The following is a 25645-nucleotide window of genomic DNA, read 5'->3' on the forward strand; positions in this document are numbered from 1 at the left end:
TTGGTTGTCGCTTTCAACTGATGACGTGTACAACTGAGAGATCAGCTGGTAAAGAATCAGTTGACGAGAATGAACTTTAGTTGTATCGATCAGTTAACTAAATTCAGCTGATGACGTGTTCAGTTGACAATCAGTTCAGTTGCTTAGTTCAGTTGGTTCATCTTTTGTCAAAACACCGGATTTAAGTTTCCAACAATTTCCCCCTTTATGGTGTTTGACAAAACTAGAGTAAAATATAACTGAATAACTAAACTCATAGTAGATAAAATAAGAAGTAGATTCAACTGAACTCATATTCTTCACAAATACAAGAATTTAAGATTCCTTCTGCTGTTCTAAAATCTCTTTAAGCACTTCCCCTTTTTTGTCAAACTGCTCCATCTTAAAAGATAATTTCCGAACGTCAGTAGCTAGAAGCCGGACAGATGTGGAAATGTTTTCAATAGCAGAGGTCATTGTGACTTGCAGCAAATCTATCTTCCTGGAGACGAGTGTCTCGACATTGTCAACTCCTTTGTTAATAGAATTTTGAGTTGCGGTGAGACTCAAGGCTATCCCCTTATTCTTCTGAATTTCTTCAACTGCAAATGAGAGAGAGGTAACAGCAGTTTGGATAGCTTTCAGCTTTTCGGAATTGAACTGTTGAGAGTCTTCCAATTTTAGAGTGTGAGACAGTTGTGTATTCTGAATCTTTGAGATGGCTGAGAGCATCTGATTCATACTATCCTGCATATTCTGAATTTCTTCAAGAACAAGATCAAAATCTGATGAGGATGGAGGAGGAGACTGATGAGAGGTTTCTGGTTTCTCTGTAGTTTGATCAAAAACAATCAACTCTTGATCAGTTGCTACTGTTTCAGCAACATTCTGAACTGACGTGATTACAGCAACTTCTACTGGAATTGGAAGTGGAGAAGGTGGATTCTGATCAGCAGATGAGCTTTCTTGATGAATAATAGAGTCTGAAGAAATCAAAACCGGTGCCTCTAACGGATGATCTTGAGAATCAATCGGCACATCAGTTGAAATGGTTTGTTCAGCAGATGAAACTTGCTGAACTAGTGCTTCTGAAGAAATAAGAGCCTCTGGATTGTTTTGATCAACGGGATGATCAACTTTATCAGAAGTAGGTTCGCTCAATTTGGATTCTTGTACCACTGCTTGAATAATTTCCTCAATGTTTGCGAAGGATAATTCTGCTTCAGTGTACATTTGATGTTCAGCAGGAGGTGATTGAGGCATATCCTGAGCTGGCTCTTCAGTTGTAACAAGAACCTGTTCTGAGGATGGTTTTTGCTGCTCAGAATACGGTTCTTCAACTATTTCCTCTTCATCATCATCAGAATCTCCTTGATGAAGAATTAACTCTTGATCTATTTCCCAAAATTTTATCTGAGATTGTAACCCAATCAGATCAGTGTCTGGCTGAGTAATTACTGCTTGATTAGCGTAGGCAGTAGGATTTGTGGGTATGTAGTTGGTCTTAAATTTGCCAATAATTTGAACCAACTTCTTGGCTCTCACCTGATCAAACAAATAAGTTTTTCCTTCCATAGCCTGAGCAACTGTGGCAGCTTTCACCGTTCTTAGAACAAAATCTTCCAGTTTGATAAAATTGTTCGGCTGTGATTTCTTCTTCAGTTGCTTGGCAAAAATTTGAGTGCGATAAGCTGTCCAAGCATCATATAGTTGAAGTTTTGATGCTGCAAAATTGTTAACCCTATCCCAAACAAGGTCAATGTGAGTTTGAATAGGGTTGGATGGTCTGAGCTCTTCAATCAACTTGCCCTTTCCTTTATCAATACTCAGAATGTGTGGAATTTCCAGTCCAGTGCGAGTAGCATCCACCCGTTCTATAATTGTGATGCCTTTGGGTCGGGCAGGTGCCACACCAGTAGGAAGATTGATATGAATTAGCGGAGCTTTGGTTTTAACTGATTTCTTCTTTGCACCAGTTGAGACATCTGGTGGAATGACTGACAGAGGAAGTGCTTCAATAGGCTGCTCAGCAGCTGAGGACGTTATCTTCATAGAGGTGATGGATTCCTCGGCAGACGTTGGTTTAACCCGTGGGGTTCTTGGTTTCTTGGCGATCTTCGGGGATGGAGTTTTATCTGTATCGGACGCACCCAAAATAAGTTTCCTCTTTGCTACCTTCAGTTGAGCCAATGTCTTGGCCTTTTTCACTGATTTTGGGGCCGCTTGATGAGTCCCAATCTCCTGTTTGATCTTGACAAACTGAGCAGGAGAAATGTCAATTTTTGGTCTTGAGTGGCAGAGTATTCTTCGCATTGAAGACTTTGAATTTTGATGATCTTTCTGAATCATTAGCCACTAACCCCTTTATTTTCAGCAGATAGCTCAGTTGCACTGCGAAGCCTTTGGATTGTTTGGAAGACAAAAACATATTCTTTAAAATATTGAATTTAAGATGCTTCTTGTTGAATTTACGCTCAGCCATAATGATCTAAATGGCTTGAAATTTCTCCAACGTGAGTGCAGCAAAAGATCCAGCCTTCGCCAAAATCCTTTGGCGATTACATCAGCAAGTAACTGAACTTCGTGTTTTAGCTCCTTCTTTGGATCGGAAACTTTGATTTTCCGTCCATCAGCAGAAAGTAAGGTTTGCATTTATTCAATATCAGAAGCTTTAACATCCGAGAGGTGTGCCAATCCATCAGAAGGTAAATAAAATATTTCTCCAAAGGAATCTTCAGTGATGGTCAGCAACTGACCATTGATAGTAGCAGTGATGTTTCCATCAAAATCGATCATACAGCTAGATTAGAATTCTTGAAGCTCTTTGGAGTAGATCTCTTGTGATGATTTTCCCAAGAATGTCCTTAATCCAGCAGTTTCAAGGTTTTGAAAAACTTTCTTGACCTCAGCATCACCGAAGGATAGAATTGATCCGAAATTGATAGCCATTGCATTCAGCATATAAGCGTGAGTTTGATTCGCCATTTGGAACTGAATGATTTCCTGGAAAAAAGATAGAAGGATGAAATTTGTTTTTGCGCTCAGGAGTTTGTAGATGAAAAGAAAACTGAAATGGAGCGGGGAATAGTACATATGTACGTGACGATTCAAATTCTGGACACGTGTAAGTCCATAGAAATTTTGAATGACAATGTGTGTACGTGTGCTATAAGCGTGTGAACAATTTAAATGGTTAATATGTGTCCACGTTTTAAAATGAGATTCATCATGAGATATCAGTCAGTCACGTCACTAGATTTGGAATATAATATGATTAATTAGTTAACTTATATGAGAAGATTAGTGAAATATTCAACTGAACGATCAGTTTGTAACACTGTGTCCTTTCAGTTGAGAATTTACTAAGAATTGTCTTCTCAGTTAACCTCTTAAAACCATTATTCCCCCTTAATTGGTGCATAAAATAATTAAAGCGAATAAATAAATATCAGAGATATTATTTGTTCCTGAAACGTTGACGACCCTTCAACTTCCTTGATAGTTTGCTATAAATAGAAGTAACATTGTTAGTTTCAGTCATATTGGTGAAAGAAAGAGAAAATATACAAGACACAAAAAATGGCAAATGCGAGTTGCTCGAGTGTTTCGCCATTTTCTCTGGAAGCTAGGAAGGCTGCTATCGAAGATGAAGCCTTCTACACTAGTCTTCCCTATTGGGAAAAGTTACAGGAGCTTGCGTTCCTGTATAATTCTGGAGAGGCTACCACTCCTAGACTGGTGGCACAGTTGACAGAAGTGAGGTAGCGCTTGAATATAGCTGTGTGGGTGGACGTCTTTAAAGATGGTCATATCTATCAGCTGATGCTTCAAAAGGAACTGGAGATTTTTAATCGCATAGCTTCTTCTCACAGCTTTTGTAAGACATCTTCCTCGGCTCTATCAGTTTGGTTGAGAATGTGGATAGACGATGTAGAGGAAAAATATGAAAATGTAATCCAAGCGAATATTTATTGTTGAAGAAATATTTATTTTGATGTAACTTTGTTTTTTTTTCATCAGTTGAGAGTCATATGAATAAACAACTAACTGAAGAATCAGTAAATGACAGTAAAGCTAAAAGATGAATTAAGAACCAAGACAACAATAACAACTGATTAGGATAAATCAATTAATCCAAGTATATTGCGAAAATGAGAAAATTTAGTCTCAGCCAGTGGTTTGGTGAAGATATCAGCTGCTTGTTGCTCAGTTGAGACATATTCCAGTCTGATGTCCTTCTTCAGGGCATGATCTCTAATGAAGTTATGTCTGACATCTATGTGCTTGGTTCTGGAGTGAAGAACTGGATTATAGGTGATAGCAATTGTACTTGTATTATCACAAAATATTGGCGATTCTTTAGCATCAATTCCATAATCTCTCAGTTGTTGTTGAATCCAGAGCAGTTGAGCACAGCAGCTTCCAGCAGCAAGATATTCGGCTTCAGTTGTGGAAGTTGCTATGGATGTTTGCTTCTTGCTGAACCAAGATATCAGTCTGTCCCCTAGAAACTGACATGATCCATTAGTACTTTTACGATAAAGCCTACATCCTGCATAATCTGCATCTGAATATCCAACTAAATTTAAAGATGAATCTTTAGAATACCATAACCCAACATTTTGTGTGCCCTTAAGATATTTCAAAATACGCTTGCCAGCTGCAAAGTGTGATTGCATAGGATTTGCTTGAAATCTAGCACACATGCATACAGCAAATATAATATCAGGACGACTAGCATTTAGGTACAATAATGAACCTATTAAACCTCTGTAAAGTGTCGTCTCAACTGATATTCCCCCTTGATCAGTATCCAATTTTACTGATGAGCTCATGGGAGTGCTTGCAGCTGAACATGATTCCATTCCAAACTTCTTCAGTAGTTCTTTCGTGTATTTAGTTTGACTAATGAAAGTGCCCGACTCAAGTTGCTTCACTTGTAATCCAAGAAAGAATGTCAGTTCACCCATCATGCTCATTTCAAATTTCTCCTGCATTAACTTAGCAAACTTCTCGCATAATTTGGGCATAGTTGACCTAAAAATAATGTCATCAACATAAATTTGAACGAGTAGAATATGATCATTCTTGGAAAATTTGAACAATGTCTTATCAACTGATCCAACAGAAAAATCGTGATCAGTTAGAAATTTTGAAAGAGTTTCATACCAAGCTCTTGGAGCTTGTTTAAGACCATATAAGGCTTTGTTCAAATGGTAGACATGATCAGGAAGGTGATGATTGATAAAACTTGGAGGTTGTTCAACGTAGACTTCTTCCTGCAACTAGCCATTCAGAAATGCACTCTTTACATCCATTTGATAGACTTTGAAGTTTTTGAATGAAGCATAGGCAAGGAATATCCTGATTGCCTCCAGTCTTGCAACTGGTGCATATGTCTCATCGTAATCAATTCCTTCTTCATGCATATATCCTTGTGCTACTAGCCTTGCTTTGTTGCGCACAACTGAACCATCTTCGTTCAGTTTGTTCCTGTACACCCATTTTGTACAAATAACAGTTTTTGAAATTGGTCTTGGAACTAAGTTCCAGAAATTGTTATGGATAAACTGATTTAGCTCCTCTTGCATTGCATTTATCCAGTTTGGATCAGAAAGAGCTTCATCAGTCTTCTTGGGTTCTAGTTGTGATACGAAAGCTGAATGAATGGATAGATTGAGCATCTGATTTCTTGTTCTTACTGGATCAGATGGATTACCTATTACCAACTCTGGAGGGTGTGATTTCTTCCATCTGAGTTCAGCATTTGTTGTTTCTATATCAGCAATTTCTTCAGTAGGTAACTGAGTGTCTTCAGTTTCTGTTGACGCTAATTCAGTTGGCAATTGATTCTCATTTGGTTGCTCTATTAACTGATCATTAGGAATAGCATCTGGTTATTCTGGTTGATCTAATACTTCTGGTTCAGGTGTTTGGAGGTTGCTTTGATTCATATGTGTGAGAACCCGAAAATTTCGACCGAAGCAAATCAAAAAGTAGATTCTAAGCTCGAGGATTAGCTCAACAGGAGGCCAAGCTACAAGTAACCGTATCCATTGAAGTGTTGCCAAGGGAGGAGTAAAACCCCAGCTCAAGGACACAATCTTTCAGCTCAAGGAAGCTCAACCATGATTGTCCTAAAAGGTGAGCTAAAGGTTTGGACAAGTTAAATGTGCAATAAGCAACCATTGAGATAACCAAGGAAGAAGCTAAGGGATGAGCTAAAGGTCAAGACAAATTAAGTATGCAAGAAATGACCATTGAGATGATCTATGAAGGAGCTGCGGGAGAAGCTAAGGGTTAGGACACATTAATCATGCAGGAAATGACCCTTGGTGCTTGAGATGGAGCTTGACCACAATAAATTTATTCTTGGACCTCAAGAAATCGGCCATGGGGTGGATGAAAGGTCTTTTCTTCACCTATAAATAGGGCACCATATGTTGTAGAAACCCATCACAAAAAGACTTCAAAAAAATCGGCTCCCTCTTCCCCTTACACTCCTAAATTTCGGCCAAGCAAGGAAAGGAAGGAGAAGGACATTTCGTGCAGTCCAGAGTTGCTATCCAGTGTCAAAGTGCTGCCCGAACGAAGACTGCGTTTATTGGAGTTACGCCGAGGTACTGCCAAATTTTCGAGAGGAATCTTTGTGCAAAGTTTGCAAATACTGTAAGTGGGCTTTTGTTATATATTCGTTTGTATTTTTAAACTTGAATATGTATATCATGACATGCATATCTGTGTGTCTTCATTTTTGAAAATATGACTTCTGTCTGTTTAAAATTTCGATCGATTATGTGCTCTCTTCTATGCTTCGAAATTCGTTGATTCCGCTGTGTCCGTATGAAAACTCTGAAATCTGAAAATCTGAAAGTTCATGTCTGTTACTTCTGAATTCTGTTGCACTGTTACGATTCGAATTTGAAATGGGACGACAATTGTAATTCTGTCTGGCCCCCATTGGTGGGTATAAAACCATGTTCTGTCTGGCCCCCATTGGTGGGTATAAAACCATGTTCTGGCCTCACCCCTTAGAGGACTAACATATTGGGGACAATTTGACCATGGAGATGAGATGAGTAACAGTGTTCTGTTTGTTCCGATCTGTTATGTTCTGTATATGATCTGATCTGATCTGTTTCTGAACCATTCTGTAAAATCTGATCTGTTATAATCATTCGTTTCGACATGATAAGTTAACTGTTATAAGTTTTGAAAGTTTGATAAAAGAAATGTTTTAAAGAATTAAGTTCTATATGTATCTTTGGAATCGATCGACCCCCACTTGCTGAGTGTTTTCCCAAAACACTCACCCCTTACAAATTTCAGATAAAACTGAGGAACAAGTAAATGAGGATGAGCAAGAGGCATTCTGGGGATGGTGATCGACTGCTGAGATCAAGAATTCAGAAAATGTCTATCTTTCCTTTTGTTTCATTTCGAAAACTCAGATGTAATCTTCATTTTGCATTGTCGTTGTAAGACAATATTTTATTTATGAAAAATACTGGTTTTTGGCATTTAGATACGAGGCTTAATTGTTTTCAAGAAATTGTTAAACAATGCCGGATGTCACCGATGCTTCGGACTCGGGGCGTGACATTTAAGTGGTATCAGAGCCGCCAGGTTCATAATCCCGCTGGGATTTTGACAGACAAAATTTGACAAAGTCAAATTTTGGCAAAAGCCTAGTACATCCCAAACCAACCTTCATCTGTTCCCTAAAATTTTCGAACAGCTTCCAAAAATCTATCCCTTCAATTGTTCCGAAAATATTCAGCGTCAAAAATTTCCACGACAACTTTATTATTTGTGCCTTTCTATCTTTGATGAGAATCTGATATTTTACCTCCATTTACTCTAGGAAATGGATGCTCCCCGTACTCATGTCCAGGTTGCCCTACGCATGCGTAAGCTCACCATAGACAATCAGAAGAGGGAAATTGCAACGTTGAAGGCGCAACTCGCCAAGAAGAAATTGGAAAAGCAAGAGCTTACTGAGATCAGGATTATGCTGGAGTCGGACGTGCAGCGACTCACACATCACTTGGATGTGGCGGAGAGCCAAATGATGCAGACACCGACTAATGCAACTCGTTTTGCGCGCTTGGTGGCACTCAACATGGATCTACTCGAGAGGATAGAGATAGAGAAGGATCACGCTGCTCAGGCTCGTCAGCGTCAGGACCAGTTTATTGCAAAGAAAGAGCGCTACATCTCAAGGATCCACGCCACTATGGACGGACTGCAGGATCAGAACAACTATTTACATCTTGTGGCAGAAAACATGGCAGAGGAGGAAGTGGTACCCATGGAAGTATTTGTGGACGACAGCGACAGCGGAGAGTTGTTCGACTAGATTAGCATTATATTAAAGTATCTGAATTGTAATAAATTGTAACTGAGAAAAATATTATGTGTACCAACTTATTTTGAAACTTTCTATCAACTTATATTATTGCATGTTTAAAAAAAAATTTGATAAGTATCTTATCTATAAAATGTTTTTTGTATCTTTATAGGAACAACATGGACCTCCAAAACGTTATAAGTGAACTTCAGAGTCAACTTCGAGAAAAGGAGTCAGAAATTAAATCACTAAAAGAAAAAATGATAAGCTCGAGAGAGATAACTACCAATTGGATGGAAACAATATATGTATAGGGGAAGACCTTCGGGAAGCCAGAGTTGAGGAAAAGAAATTACGCGATGATGTCAGACGATACGCTGCTTATCATCTAGAGTCGGAACGACAGCATGAGATCACCAAACAAGAACTGAAGAAGGCGCAAGATAGGATCCTTACGCTCCAAATCCGAAGTGATGGCCTTCTCAGTATTCAACATCGTCTTGAGGAAAAGATTGGAGAACAAGAAATCGATGAGAAAGTAAGCCAATCAACAATACAAGAACTGCAAGACCAAGTGAACAACCTTGATCACCACAACACGCAACTGCAGAATTACATCGAGCATCTACAAAATGAGATGGTCAACATGGAAGAACTCATGGAGCAATTGGAAGAAAATCCAATGGAAGAAGAAGAAATTAACGAGGCGGTAGGAGACGGCGAAGTAGTAGATGAATAGGGAGAAAGAAATTCTAGAATAAATTTTGATTGTATCTGGGATTATTTAATTTAGTCGTTGGTTGTATGCAAAAATCTTTTTCAATATTAATGAAATTGTTTCTTCGATTAAATGTTATGGCAAACAAATTAATAAAAAAATACGTGTTTATAGGAAATGGCAGGCAGACCACCCCGAAACAACCGTAACGCTCGAGACGCCAACCAAAACAATAATCCACCACCACCGCCACCACCTCGAGTGAACCTTAGTCAAGAGGATATGATGGCAATAGCAACTATCGTTGCTGCAACATTACAAGGATTGGTGAATCCACTGGCCAATGCCATCCAACCACCCCAAGAACCTCAACCTCGTGGGATCAAGTATCACTACGAATCTCTGAGGAGGAATCGAGTCCCAACTTTTGATGGGAACCCAGACCCTGAAGTCAGTCACAACTGGCTCAAGAACGTGGAAACACAACTACATTTGCTAGAAATACCGGAAGAATTAAAAGTAGAAGTTGTAACCCCATTTTTTGAGGATCGAGCTAGGAAATGGTGGGAAACTGTGTCGCTACCTTTAGCAGAAGTAGAAGATATCACATGGCCAATTTTCAAGAGGGAATTCCTGAAACAATACTATCCGGCCGAGTTTCGTCTACAAAAGTTGAATGAGTTTGAGAATTTCAGACAGTCACCAGATATGACGGTAATGGAGTACACGTCAAAATTCAACGATTTGGGAACTTACGTTCCGACAATCATGTCAGATGAGACGTTAAAAATGCACCGTTTCAAGAAGGGACTCAACAGCCGAATTCAGTCGGCACAGGCAGTGTACAAACCAAGCAGCTTTGCAGACTTGATGGGCGCTGCAATGAGCGCAGAAACCGATATCAAACGACGTGAAGAAGAAAACAAGAATAAGAGACCGATGAACAATCAATCCACACAGAATAATCTCAAGAAACCAAATTATTCAGGAGGGTCCTTCAAGGGAAGTTCTGGCAGGACTGGTAACACCGAAGGAAAATGGTGTGATACATGTCGTCAAAAACATATTGGAGAATGTTATCGGAAGACAGGCGCTTGTTTCAAGTGCGGGAAGGTGGGCCATAGAATTAAAGACTGTCCAGACAACAAGGACAAAGGGTCGGGGCCCAACAAACAACATGAAAACAAGACAAATGCTCCAGTTTATGCCATAACCCAAGAGGAAGCCGATAATAGCAACGAAGTTGAGGCAGGTACCATCTTACTCAATAAAATGCCTGCATATGCTTTGTTTGATTGTGGTGCCACACATTCGTTTGTGTCTAGAAGATATGCTAAGAAGCTTACACTTGAGCATGATATTCTTAGTTAACCGTTAAGAGTAGCAACACCGGCTAGTAAAATAATCGAAACTCACAAAGTATATCGAAACTGTAAAATTTGTATCGGCAAACAAATTTTTGAAGTAGAATTGATTCAACTCAATATGGTGGAGTTTGACATCATTCTTGGAATGGACTGGTTAGCTAAGAACCATGCCATAGTAGACTGTCAGAAGAAAGAAATTAGACTTCAAACTCCAGCAAAGAGGGAAGTTGTATATCAAGGGAAATCCAAAGAAAGAAAATCTCTGCTATCTGCCTCGCAAGCCTGGAAGGCCATAAAGGGAAGAGAAGAGATTTATCTGCCAGTAATTAATGAAGTCAAAAGGGAAGAAGTCCCAAAATTGGAAGATATTCCAATTGTTCAAGAATTTCCAGACGTTTTTCCCGAAGAATTACCAGGAGAGATACCCGATAGAGAAGTAGAATTTGAAATCAACTTGGTCCCTGATGCTGTACCAATCTCTAAGGCACCATACCGAATGGCTCCAGCTGAATTGAAGGAGTTAAAGGAGCAACTCCAAGAATTGCTGGACAAGAAGCAGATTCGTCCTAGTGCATCTCCGTGGGGAGCCCCAGTGCTTTTTGTAAAAAAAAAAGGACGGAAGCATGAGGCTATGTATCGACTACCGGGAGCTAAACAAGATCACCATAAAGAATAAATACCCACTCCCGAGAATAGATGATCTTTTCGATCAGCTAAAAGGAGCTAAAGTTTTCTCAAAACTTGATCTCAGATCAGGTTACCATCAGTTAAAAGTCAAAGCAGAAGATATCCCTAAGACTGCTTTTAGGACAAGGTATGGGCACTACGAATTCACGGTAATGCCGCTGGTTCTTTCATTGATGATGCAGCTGGTTCTTTCATCATAATCATGCATCGTTTCACCAACTCTCATTTTGATATTGTCAAACTTATGAACAACAACAGAAATTTTGTTTTCTTTGGTTTGTTCGTTCCCTTCGCAGAGCTGGATCAGCTTCTCCCAAATCTCTTTGGCTGTCTTGATCATTTTGATTTTGCTGAAAGTTACTTTATCCAGCGTCTTGTATAGTATATCATTTGCCACATTATCCAAGTTGGCTTTTCTTTTATCTTCTGTGGTCCATTCTTCTCTAGGCTTTTCTATACGATGAGGTGCCCCATCAGTAATGGCAACAGCTGTGTTGGCTTTCAAAATCTTCTTGGGTCCGTCAGTTATAAAGTACCACATATCATCATCTTGTGCAGCTAGGTGAGCCTGCATCCTGATCTTCCAATCATCGAAGTCTTCTCTAGAGAACATAGGAATCTTGTTGAATGAAGACATAATGAACAATTTGAGTATAGATATTCTGAGACGAAATATAACCGCTCTAATACGACTTGAAAGGATCGGTTAAACTAATAAAGAGTATTTAGAAGGGGTGTTGAATAAACACTCCTCGAATTTAAGTATTCTTCGACTATATGAGTTCAGTTATGTTACAAACTGAAACTAAATATCTCGTCGGTCAATGAAAATCAGTTAAACTGAACAAAACAGTTGCGGAAAATGAACTGACTGAAAGATAGAGTATCTAACTGAAAAGTAACGACTAAAGTAAAGATAACACAATATGTTTCTGGATGTTCGGAGACTTGAATAACTCCTACGTCACGCCTTCTATCACAAAGATAGGATATCCACTAAAAGACTTTGATCAAATACAAGATACTGCACTGACCCACTTCAGTTTGGACTTATCACTTTGCCACAACTGAAACTCTTAGTATATAACACTTTTACAGATGGTAACTGATCTTAGCACGACTTAGAAAAACTATCAAAGATTACAAAGTTCTATTTAAGCTCGAGAATGTAGCCTTGAATGTTACTGATAAAACTAGTAAACGAGAGCTTTTTGGCTTCTGAGTATGAGTAGATATTTTAGCAGCGTAACAGCAAGTAAAATGAGATAGCTAAGATCAGTCGTTGTTTCTTCAGCTGCTATCTTCGATTATTTATGGGCTTCTCTCTCAACAGTAACATTAAAGGATATTTGAATATTCTAACCGTTGATTGCCACGTCGATATACTCTGACAGTCGTACACTGCTTTTCTGAAATGCGGCGATCCACTACCAGTTGCAGGTAGTTGTACTATTTGTCAGTTGTCGCTTTCAACTGATGACGTGTACAGCTGAGAGATCAGCTAGTAAAGAATCAGTTGACGAGAATGAACTTCAGTTGTATCGATCAGTGAACTGAATTCAGCTGATGACGTGTTCAGTTGACGATCAGTTCAGTTGCTTAGTTCAGTTGGTTCATCTTTTGTCAAAACACCGGAATTAAGTTTCCAACAATCCTCTTCATGATCCTGATCATGTCCCACCTGTTGTCATGCACACATACAAACAAGACAACAGCCGGATAACTATGATGAGAATTATATTCCCAGTATAAATCATGTATACATGCATTTCATATAAACAGATATAAAAGCATGAAACAAATATTCATAACATGTATCAAAATCAGAAACATGAAGCAATACAAACTCTGAATCACACTTCGTGATTCTTAAACTCTGACTCGACTCATCCTAATCTAAAGATCCCGATCAGAATAAAAAAATACACCCACCTACACTCCCGATCGGGGTGGTGGTACGTTCTTATTCATGGACTTTGGCCCTTTCCATATCGAATATCAGTAATAGAAGAAACTCCAATTCTATCCACTTCGATATGACCAAACATCCGGTGTCTTGACCTATCCGTCACAGACTTTGGCACTTTCACCAAATCACTATCTTGTGACAATGTGCAATGTGCCCGTGACGATTCCATCACTATCAGGCACCCCTGCAATCGTCTACGACTAGGCATATACGCCTATGACTCAATATATAAATCAATAGATCAAAGATATCAATCTCATTCAATTGCAAATATCAACGCAATAAGGTAAAGTATGTGATTTTGGGAAACTCAAGTCAAGTCAACTCGAGTTGTGCAACCCCGCATCAACATCAATTTATACCTTTCTCTTCTCGGTGTGACGAAGTCGAAGTCTCGAAGTCAAATTTGTCCATATCCAATCTGAAATGACAATATCGAACAGACTGTGTCAATATACAGCTCTAAATTCAAGGCATGTTCTGATCAATACGCAAATCAAGACATAAACTGATCAATGTCAACGATACAACGATACAATCTCAATCAATAACGAATCTGATTAACATCAATCCACCGATGTTTCGATGGTATAACAATAAAATCTCCATAACCCCATAAATTCAACATCACAGATATCATAACACGGCTCATACTAAATATCAACACAACTCATAATCTTAACAATAACAGATCATAATCTCAAATCTGTAAAATCTCGCAATATCGGCAATACAATATCAGTATATACGAATCAACAAATCATCTGATCCACATCTGAATAATATCAATATACCCAGCAATACAATATCAATCAGATATCAATCCCAACACCTCATAATCGATAACAACACAATTCTGTTATCAAATTGGTCTAATCACATCAAATCATCTCTGAAATTCATAACAATTTCATACGGTATCTGTTCTTCGATTCGGTTTCGATTATACGATGTCTGATATCGCAAGAACAACATATATCAATCGTATCTGATTCTGGCAGTATCATAATTTCAAATCATATTAAAACATAACAAAACTTACGTCCAGTTGAAGTTCTCGTCGATAGAAACACGGTGTTGTACTTAGATTCAAAATCAGACGGAAGGATTCTGCGTATTCTCAACTCTACGTACGGACTTGGAGCTTTTCCTTTCTTTCTCGTTTTTTCTCTTTTTATTTGCTGAGGAAGGAAGGATTTATATATATATATATATATATATATATATATATATATATATATATATATATATATTAACGTTGCACGTAAGGGGCAAGTGGCTTGTTTTCGTTTTGCATGCCGCGCGCATATGCGTGCCTAAGGTCCGCGCATATGCGCCGGATGTTCTGTCCAGCATTTCCTTTCTCGGTAGCTCGCGCATATGTGCGCACCATCACCGCGCATATGCGTGACACCTATTGTCTCGATGCATAACAACTCGCGCATATGAGCGCCTCCATCCGGTGCATATGCGCCAACTTCTCTGCCATGCTCGCGCATATGTGCCTGTCCATGTCGCGCATATGCGCCAACTACTCTGGACTTCCCCTTGGCTTCTCGCATAGCTCGCGCATATGCACGCACACTTCTCGCGCATGTCCGCGAGGTCTTCTGCCACTCACGCGCATATGCACGGGTTCTCGTCGCGCATATGCGCGAGGTGTTTTGTCCTCGCAAATAATTCGTGTTTTCTTCCGTCTTTTCCGGTCTAATCCTTTCCATCTATAATCACCTCAATTATCATCAAATCATTTCAGATCACGTTAATCAAATTCTCGGGCCTTACACAAGGGCTACACAAGGATGTAAGTTTCATCGATTTCTAACATGATTTGAAATTCATGTATTAGAGGAACTATGATTTGATATATATTATGTGTTCTAGGAATACTAGACTTCGTAGAATCGAAGTCAGATCGAAGAACAGATTGATTTTGTAATTGTTATGATTTTTCAGATTATATTGATTAAAATTTAACATATTTGGATTATTGACTGATTCTGGATTGTATTGGATATGGGTTATAGATTTTAATTGATATATGTTTATGTGGTATTGACGGGGATATCGAGATTGTTCCGTTATGTCGTTGATTTTGAGCTAGATTCAGATTGATCAAATTCAGTGTTGAATTGATAATGGAATATTGATATTATTATTCTCGATATGTCATTTCAGATTGATAGAGACAGTCTTGAATTCAGAACTTCCAATTCGTCAGACCGAGACTACGAAAGAAAGGTATAAGTCAATGTGGTACCGGAGAACTACTCGAGTAAGATATACTTGAGTTTCCCTAAATCACATACTTATTGTCATTATTTACATTGATTTGAATTAATATGATTGTTCTATTGATTTATAGAAGCATGTATTAGATGAGTATTAGACGAGTGATCTTGTGACATAAGTGCCGATAGTGATGGAATCGTCACTAGCACATTGCACATTGTCACAAGATAGTGAATTGGAGATAGTTCCATAGTCTGTGACGGATAGGTCAAGACACCGGATGTTTGGTTATATCGATTGAATAGAATTGGAGTTTCTTCTATTACTGAATTCGATATAGGAATGCCAACGTCTGGAAACCGGGATCCTCAGACTAGGATTGAGTCTAGTCTGAGAAGTGGTGTCACGAGTCTGATTAATGATTTTATATTTATTATGTTGTCAGAGTTTGATAAGTATTCCTGATATATAGTGGGATATATTTCTCACCGGGGTTATCCGACTGTTGTCGTGTTTGTATGTGTGCATGACAACAGGTGGGACAGGTTCAGAGTCGAGGAGATGAAGAGAGATCGTGATTAGAGTGGAGACCATGGACGGACTTTGACGTTAATGTTGATAGGATTCAGTACTTGACATTAGTTGTTGAACCTTAGTTTGAGTTGATGTTTATAGTACAAGACTTGTACTTTTATACTGATATGTATATTAGGTTGAATTCCATTACGTTCAGCATTTAATACTGTATTTTTAAAAAAAAAGTAGACCATGTTTATTATAATTGATTAAATTGTCCTAATAATGATTAAGAAGATGATTAGCGTCCGGGTCCCCACAATGACTGATTTTGTGGGTCAGTTGAAATTTTTGGGCTATAACCAATACCATATCTTCTAGACTTGTTCTTATTTTCAATAGGTTGTATAACTGGTTTACTTGTCTCTAGCTGTTCTTGTACCACAACTGATTTTACAAAGTGGATATATTTCCCTTTGTTCGTATTCAATTTTGGTTGAGTATCACTAGTATAAGTTTCATCTTGGTCGCTGAAACATAAACAAGTTTTATTAGTAACTAATTTTTGCTTATTTTTTATTTCAGCTAATGCAACAGATGATTTGTTTCATGCTTTAATAAGCTCAGTTTGCTAGAAATTTTCAAGCATCGACTGCTGAATCATTGATTGATTCTTGCTTCTTTCATAATTGAGCTCACCAATCTCCCGTTTAAGACTCAACATATCAACTGATTCATCAGTTTAAGTTTTATTGTCTTTGGGATCAGTTTGCTTTGCTCTGGCCTTTTCAAAAGATAATGCAAGCTTGTGATATTCATTTATCATGTCATAAAGTGTAGAAATGAGTTCATCTCGTGTGAAATCAGTTGAGCAAAATTCAAATACATGTTGACTAGTTGACTCCAATTCTGTGTCATCACCCATTAGACACTTGACTTCTTCATCATCGTCACTGGAGCAGCTCAAGCTCTCAGAATTTGAATCATCACTTTCAGATTCTGTCCATTTTGACTTGCTTTCCTCAGCTAGAAGCACCTCATGCTTCTTTTTGTAAGATTTCTTCTCATCTTTCGATCTTCTTTTGTGCTCGTAGGATTTATTTCATTTTTCAGTTTTTCCATGACTATCCTTCTTAGGCTTGGGACAGTCAACAATGAAATGACCAGTTTCGCCACAGTTGTAGCAAGCATTAGGTTCTTCTTTGGAATGATTCTTTTGATACTATCTTTGGAAATTTCCTTGGTTTCTTTTCATGAATCTTCCAAATTTTTTGACGAATAATGACATAGCATCATTACTTAACTGATCAGCAGATTTGTCAACTGAACCAGTTGGCTCCAATTTGACAGCAGTTAAGGCAGTTGTAGCAGCTCGTGTAGAAGGTTCTCCTTCTCTGGTTTGCAACTCAAACTCGTAGGCTTTTAAGTCAGCAAATAAGTCATGAAGTTCGACCTTGTTCAGGTCCTTTGACTCTCTCATTGCTATGGTCTTAACATCTCATTCCTTGGGAAGACCTCTGACTACCTTCAGTGCTACCTCTTTGTTTGAATACACCTTTCCGAGTGCATTCAATTCAGTTATAATGCTGCTGATTATTTCATCATACTCATGCATGGATTCACCATTTTTCATCTTTATGTTGTCAAACTTTTGATCAGCAACAAATAGCTTATTCTCTTTGGTTTGTTCATTGCCCTCACAAAGTTATATCAGTTTCTCCCATATTTCCTTGGCAATTTTACACATTTTTATCTTGCTGAAAGTGACTTTATCCAGCATTTTTTATAAGATGTATTTAGCCATGTTGTCCAGATTGGATTTTATCTTCAGCTGTCCATTCATCGCGGGGTTTTTGAATATGATGTGGTGCCCCATCAGTTATGCCAACATATGTGTTCGCCTTCAATATCTTCATGGGTCCGTCTATGATAATGTACTACATGTTATCACCTTGTGCAGCTAGATGAGCCTGCATTATGATTTTCCAATCATCTCTGGAGAACATTGGAATTTTGTTGAATGAAGACATATTGATCAGTTTGTATATTGAAGTTTTCTGGAACAAGATTCAACTGCTCTAGTACCATTGATATGATCGGTTAAGGGTGAAAGAGTGTTTAGAAGGGGGAGTTGAATAAAATCTCACAGTTTTCAAAACCTTTTCGACTGATGAGTCAGTTTAGTGATAAACTGATACTCGGGAATCTTGTAAGTCAATATCAATCAGTTAACAAATATTTGTGCGGAGATAAACTGACTAATATATAGAATTAAAACTGAAATAATAAGACACGAGATTTTATGGATGTTCGGAGATTAAAAACACTCCTACGTCACCCCCTCCTATCTCAGGATACGATATACACTAAAATACTTTGATCGATACAAACACTTGTACAGACACACTTCAGTTTTAGACTTAATAATGCCAAACTGAAACTCTTAGTTACAAACTAGTTTTCAGAACTCAATAGAACTGAATAAATCTAACACAACTGATATCTTCTAGATCGACTAATACAGTTTGTGTTGAAATCTCGAATTATAGCCTAGCAGCTATGAATGTATACAAAAAGCATGAGATTTTCTGTTTACCAAAATTTCAGCCGAGTAACTGAAAAAATTTTGAGTGCTCAAGAATTTAGATGTTCAATGATTCAGTAGTTCGAGAGTTATCTTCAGTTGCTCTTCTCTACAATTTATAGGCTTCCCTCCAACGGTAATATTAAATACAATTTGAACCTTTCTATCTGTTGCATGTCACGTCAACGTTCTTCTGACAGTCATACACTGTAGCTTTTCTGTAATGCGGCGATCCCACTACTTGTTGCAGTCAACTTTTGTCGGTTGAATGCCTTAACTGATGACGTGTATAGAGGAGGGATCAGGTGATAGAATGTAGTTCAGAAGCTCACAACTGTTTGTAGTAACTGATCAGTCAGTTGTCTGCGTAGTCCAATTGCTGGTTCAGTTGCCTTCGAAAGTCTGCATGTTTTTCTTCAGTTAATGGCAACATGTTTTAGATCAATTATCATTCTTTTTAGATCAGTTAGACGCTCAGTTTGTCAAACATCTGAAATTCAGTTTCCACAAGCACCTAACTAGAACTCCTAGCACTCAAGATTACAGGCAGCACCTTACAATCTGCATAATGTTTAAAGTATTTATGCCAAGACTACCAACACAATATTAATGTCTTAGTGTGAAAATTCACTCGGCTAAACAATATGCTCAACTTTATTTATATGTGAGTGATTGTTTGTGAATGTGTGAGAACTGATCTAATCATTACAACACGAAGGTGTTCTCACACGACTGGCTAACTGCTTCTAGTAAGCTGATATGAAGTGAATGTGCCTTCTGTTTTCTTCACACACCGATATTTAGTTGTAGTTCCTCTTCTTGTTCTCTTCAATGGTCTTTGATATGGTATTTATAGGCTGCTACGCCCCGAAAATTCAAAGGTCCACGTAAACCACATGCATGCAAGCTATTAAATTTTCTTGTATTTTAATTAAATGTTTTAATTACATGAATTAATTATGTTGTGCATATTTACATGTTTAAAATATACTTTCTACATGGTTGCATTAAAAGGTATTTTTAAAGGCTATTCGAGTTGTGATCGATGAACGAAGACCGAGGGCTGAAAAATAGAAAAAATGTTTTTATTGGTTAATTGTTTTAAATATTTAAATTAAGGATGATTCTTTTTCTTATTTTTGAAAATATGGGGTTTTGAGTTGATTTTATACGCCGGGACATAAATTTTATCGGTGTTGGTTTTTCAACAAAAATGCGAACGTTTTGGCAACCCGACTAATAAATTCAAAAACTTTTATAAACAAAATATTTTAATTAAACCCTAATAGGCTAAATGTCCCTATTAACATGGTTAATGGGCCAAGACTTTGATTAGTGTCTAATTAACTATTTAATATGTAAATTAGACCCCATAACCTACCATATGCACACCACTTTTCTTGTTCAATTAAAACTCTTCCTTTCAACAATTCCTCCCGGCACACGCTAGGAAGAATTAAGAAAAAAGCTTCGAAATTTCAAGGGATCTTAAAGCTATCATCTTCATGCCATCGTTCGTCAATTCGTCAACGTTATTTCGTGCGTTAATAACGCAAAGGCACGTCATATTCTTCTTTTACTCATCATCACACCATATTATGTATTTATGTTTGAAATTGCATGAAAAACAAGTGCACCTTGATATATTTTCTTACATGCATTAAAGGTGGATTTTTAAAGCTTGGTTTTGATCAAAAAATCATGATTTACATGTATATAAGGGGCTGCCATAATTAGGAATTTAAAAGGGATAGTTTTGCACAAGTTTAGGGATCTTAGAACACACGAAGAATGCTGCAAACGAAATATAAAAAAGCTGGACAACCGTGGATAGCAAAGTAAGGACCGTAAGTTTTTGTTGGCTTGTGTGTTGTCTTCATGAGTTCGGTTTTGATGCATGGGGCTTAGGGTGTAACGTCCCGAAATTTTGACGCATGCAAGTTATTAAATTTCTTTGGTATTTTATTAAATTATTTTAAAGCAGTAAATCCATGTTTATTTCATTAATTATGTGTTAAATTATTTTTATGCATTTTATGCATATTTCATGCATGATAGGATTTAATTCATGAAATTTTAAAATTTCATGCATTAAGGTTTTTAGATGCATTTCACGCTCAAACGAGGAACGCAAACCGGAGAATTTTCAGAAAAATTATTTTCATTACATGATTTATTTTTATAAATTAATATAAGGTGTTTTAAGGGAATTTTTCAAAAATGAGATTTTATTGGGTAATTTTTACCCGCATGATTTTTATTTTTAACGGTTCGTATATTTTATCGAATCAGGGGACTTTTTGAGGGTTCGACTAATATTTTCAAAATCTTTCCAACACGAAATATTTTTCGGGAGTGTGTTTGGATTTAATGGGCCTACTTTTAAGTTTTTTGGGCTTAAATCTCTTTTTCAAACCTTTAAGTGACATTTTAGAGCCCATTAATTGATTGATTAATCATTTAATATCATCTATTAAACCCTGAACCTATTTTAGCCCCTCCACGCCAGCCGACACTCTCATTTTCATAACCCCTCCCCTCATTTCAACATCCAGCAGCTGAAAGCTTCGGTGGTCACTTGTGTTTGCAAAGAAAAAACTCCATCCGAGTTCCCTCACATCGTTTTTGCTCTCCAAACATCATAAGTCACGCATTGTATCTATTTTTCTCGCATCACACATGTTATATACTCTTTTTAATGCATTTTTGCATAAGAACTCTCGATCCAACATGAGGGTTAAAAGCTTTCAATTTTTTTTCATGTTTCTCTCATTCTTGTTTGTGGCTCACGTTTTCTTGGTAATATGTGCAAGGGGATGCTGTGAGGGTTTGCTAAGAGTTTGTTACTGGTGTCACATTGTGTTTGTGGGAGCCATACCGATCAGGGTTTCTGGGAGTGGTAAGATCGAGAGAAAGGTTCCATGGGGTGGCTCGACTTTTGGGTAGAGCGACGGGGAGGGGGGAGCTGTTGGTGCCAGGGTGAGTCCAGGCGTTGGATCTACTTCTGATGGGCCTGAACCATGTCCTGGGAGGTCCCTAGCACTGCTGGACTGAACCTTGAGCAACACAAATGAACCGTGTGCAAGGGAGTGCAGTTGAGGCGTTTTTGGGTCTCTAGCGATCGGGATGGTAGTGGGGGCTTCATGGGGCTAGGGCTGTGGGTTTGGTGAGTCCAGAGGGGTCCTAGGTTAGTCTATGGTGGGCTGGTTCTTGGCTGGTATGACGGGGATAGGCTAGAGGCGCGAGTTTTGTGAGATGAATGTAATAGGATGCTATTGTTGGAGGGTGCCGAGATTGGTGCCAATTTCTGGAATTCCAGCCATGGCGTTAAGGTCTGATCTTGAGACCTCTAGGAACTTTTAGATGTCCCTTAAGTGTGGTAAAAAGTCGGGAAAGTTTTGGTTAAGTTTCGGTGTGATTCGGGTTAAAACCGGGAACTCGGTTCAAGTTATAAAATGAATCGGTTAACTTATGAATTTGGCTCGGGTTTACGTTTAGGAATGCTTTTAAATATGTTTTGGGGCATTTTAAGGATTTTGGTAAGTTTCGGGTCAATTTTAGAGGTCCAGGGGTAAAACGGTAATTTTTTGGTTTCCAAGGGCAAAATGGTCACTTTAAACCAGGGGTGAGATTTTGGTGTTAGCAGTGCCCTGAGCACAAATTTATGATATTTTAAATGTTTATGCATCATGTTTATGAGTTTTACGCTACTATGATAATTATGGTGCATGCTTGGTTTAAGGAAAAATTACGTATATGCATGCTTTTATTTAAGTGATGAACATGATGACACGTTTTGAAGGAAGTGATTTAGTTGTGACTAACACAATGACACGATGATATGATTAGAGATGTCTTGAGGGAAAAGGCCCAAAGAAAGCCCGTTTACAGGAGAAGGCCCCAGAGGGAGCCGGACGATCGTATTTCCATTGACATGATATGATGATATGATAGGCCAATGCTCAGTTGACGGGTGAGAGTGTCGTCAATGTCCCCGACGTCCGGTATTGTGGTTACACGTAGATGGATCCATCGACTGTCATGATGATACGAAAGTCACAGCTAATTAACGGAATTCAAATTAAGAAATTTAACATGCGTATTCTGATACGATTTTACATGCTATGATTTTACCATATTTTGACAGGACACGATTGTGTACACGATTTTACTGCGGACATGAAATGTATGTTGATTATGCTATTTTTCACTGCTGTGTGCTACGTATATGTACTTGTTATTCCTGGTACAGGTGTGTTGAGTCTTTAGACTCACTAAGCATGTGTGATGCAGGTGAGCTAGATTCTGAGGAGACTGGAGGTGCTGAACTCTGGGTCAGCGGACCTGGTGGACGCGACACGACCCGAGGACCTATGATTTTTCCGCACTTATACGATTTTACGTTTTGGAGAGGATATGAGGATTTTATACACTCTTCTATGTTACTGTTGGATGTTAGGGTTTTACTCACTTCTTTACTCCGTTATATTTTCATTGGTAATTGTTTAGGATAATTTTTAAAAGATGGTTTTACGTAGGATTGCATGCATGCGATTAATTTAAATGTTTATTTTAAAAAATGAGAGCTTTAAAAAAATGTTCAGTAGAATTTTAAAATGAGCAGGCATTTCAGTTGGTATCAGAGCAAGGGTCCTGTATATGGTTGTGCCACCGCCAGCTTCTGCAGCTCAGTCTTCAAGCCTCAAGTCTATAAGCTTTTATGATTTAAATGTTTTAAATATTTTTAATGCTATTATCTGAGTGTTTACATGATATACGTTTTACAATATATGTTTACATGTCGTTATGTTTTGAGATTAGATGCTTTAAAATTTTTATGTATGTTACGATATGAAATGAGAAATTATATTATTTCATGCATGCTGGCTTGTGGTGGAATTGGACATAAATAAGAATTTGGCCTTTGGGCATTAGGGAGAGGTTGGAAATGATTGGATATATTAATTTTTTGTTATTAGTACCGATGTTCTATTTGTAGGTCATAAATTAAACTTGACAATGATGAATGTTTTTGGGACTTGTAGATTTTCTAAGAAATTACTGATGGTTCGTGATTGCTAGTTGAGTTAATTTTGAGGATTTCGTATAAGGAATAATGATTCGAAGACTTCGACGATCTTTGGAAGTATAAAAACATAGAACTTATTTAGGATGCATACTCTACCTAGTGGGACTTAAGGATTGAATGACACGAATTGATAATTTTAAGGACCTAATTATTATGATCAATAATTTGAGGACCTAAGTGCTAAAATAAAATTCTAAGAGATTATTATAGCATTTATCGAATTTTGAGATTAAATTCTGAGTTTCGAGAATTTTAAGGTTTAATGAGGCTAAAATCGAAAATTTTATGGTGACAAAAATGCAGATTTCGAAGAGTCGTAGGACCAAAAATATAATTTTCGAGAACTTTAAGGGCCAAATTGCTAATTCCGAAAATTTTGAGGATTTAATTCGAACTTTGAGGAATACTTGGGTTAAATCAATAATTTTTTTAGGTTATGGGAATTGATTTTGGGTCTAATAAGCTTAAAATTATTTAACTTTATGTTACGAGAAATCAATAAAATGGAATTAGGAATGCCAAGAACTTATGGGTAATTGTGGAATTTTTGAAACTAAGGACAAATTGGATAATTTTTGAGGAAATTAAGAATTGATGTTGCAATTGATAAGAAATTTGAGGACTATTTTAGCAGTAAGTGGGAATCAAATGGTTTAAATCACAAGAATTTTCGATGATTTAGGTTTGAAGTAGAACCTTGAAACAATTGGGTTATAAGGCTATAAGGAATGGTAACCAAGAACATGGTAGGATGAATCAATATTGGCTTGAAAATCTAAGTGTTAATGGATCAATGTTGTGGAAAATTTAAGAATTTAGAGTGATAACAATTTAAGATAAATTTGATCAATTATTTAAGTTATAGGATTCGACAATAAGTTAACTTATTTTTGGGAGTCTAAGGTTTGATGTAGCTTAAGTTTTAATCATGATCTTAAGAGTTAAAATTATTCCTTTGTTGGAATTTAATGTTTCTAGAAAATTGGGTATAATTGATTGTTAGATTACTTGATAGACGCATATAAGAATGGAGGTAGACACCTGGTTTTAAGAAATTTTTGAAAGTCATTAAGAAATTTGAGAATGAGTGAATATGTGTGTTGGAATTATGTTATCTAATATTATATGGGTCGCGTAAGATTGAATTTTAAGTTCATGAAATAGGTGTTCGTACGAAAATTTTGGGTGAGATAAAAACCAAAAGAAACGAGTTGGGTTCAACATAAGTTACCAATGAATGAGTATTAAGATTCTTACTAAGTAAGAAGTCTAAAATCTTGATATGGGGATTCTAGAACTATATGGTTTATAAGTGAAGTTGATTTATTAGTGTAAGCTTATCGCTAACATGGGATAACTCATTAAGTTTATACACTAGTATTAATTAAGGATTAAGAATACGTAAACGCGACATTTGTTGCAATGAGGAAAGGCCAAGTGTCTTAGACCTTCAACTTTATTGTAATTGGGAAGAGAATAGTTTAAGCATGCAATTAAGGCTAGAAAGATTTTATTATTAAGATAGAAGATCGATATGGTATACTATGGGTTTTATGAATTAATACTACTCGAATTTAGGATTTGCAACACTGTTATATTTGGGATGTACTTGTAAATAGTTAAGTCACGTAAGTTTGGTGACGTAAGATAAAGATTCGATTCAATGATCTTAGGATAATTTTGTTATGGGATTAAAATAAGGTTTAACTTTTAAGTGTATCACCGAGGATAGCAGTCAGTCATTAAATTTTGGCCTAAGGTTTCCTAAGTTGAACTGCCTAAATGCTAATGTAATAGTACGCTGTACATTATGGGTATATTATAAGAAAAATAAGGTGCAATAAGTTGGACATCCATTTCTAGTATGAGGATTGCGAGAAAGTCAGAAATTTGATGACATAGAAAAATAAAAATAAGTCACCATAAGTCGTTTTAAATTGCGATTCGCAGACGAGGATTTTGGTAGGAAAATTTAAATAGGATTGAGGAGACGTAAGAACAACTTATCACTTATGTTATCAGAGTAGCGCAGCGGGATACTAGAATTAAGATTCTGCACTTTTTGATTATCGAGGATAAATGAATTTCGGGGACGACCCGAAATTCAATTTTAGGGAGGGTATATTGTAACGTCTCGAAAATTTGAAGGTCCAC

General features: G+C 37.4%; 1 protein-coding gene across 1 annotated transcript; it reads left to right on the forward strand.

Moving 5' to 3' along the window:
- The first annotated feature begins 9224 nt into the window (after nt 1–9224).
- LOC140816078 (uncharacterized) lies at nt 9225–16407 on the forward strand. Its single transcript, XM_073175144.1, has 4 exons — nt 9225–10299; nt 10516–11015; nt 11128–11228; nt 16404–16407. Exons 1-4 carry the CDS (start codon nt 9225–9227, stop codon nt 16405–16407), a joined length of 1680 nt encoding a protein of 559 aa, XP_073031245.1.
- Nucleotides 16408–25645: the final 9238 nt, after the last annotated feature.

Source organism: Primulina eburnea, chromosome 16 (assembly GCF_022965805.1).
Source record: "Primulina eburnea isolate SZY01 chromosome 16, ASM2296580v1, whole genome shotgun sequence".
NCBI lineage: Eukaryota > Viridiplantae > Streptophyta > Magnoliopsida > Lamiales > Gesneriaceae > Primulina > Primulina eburnea.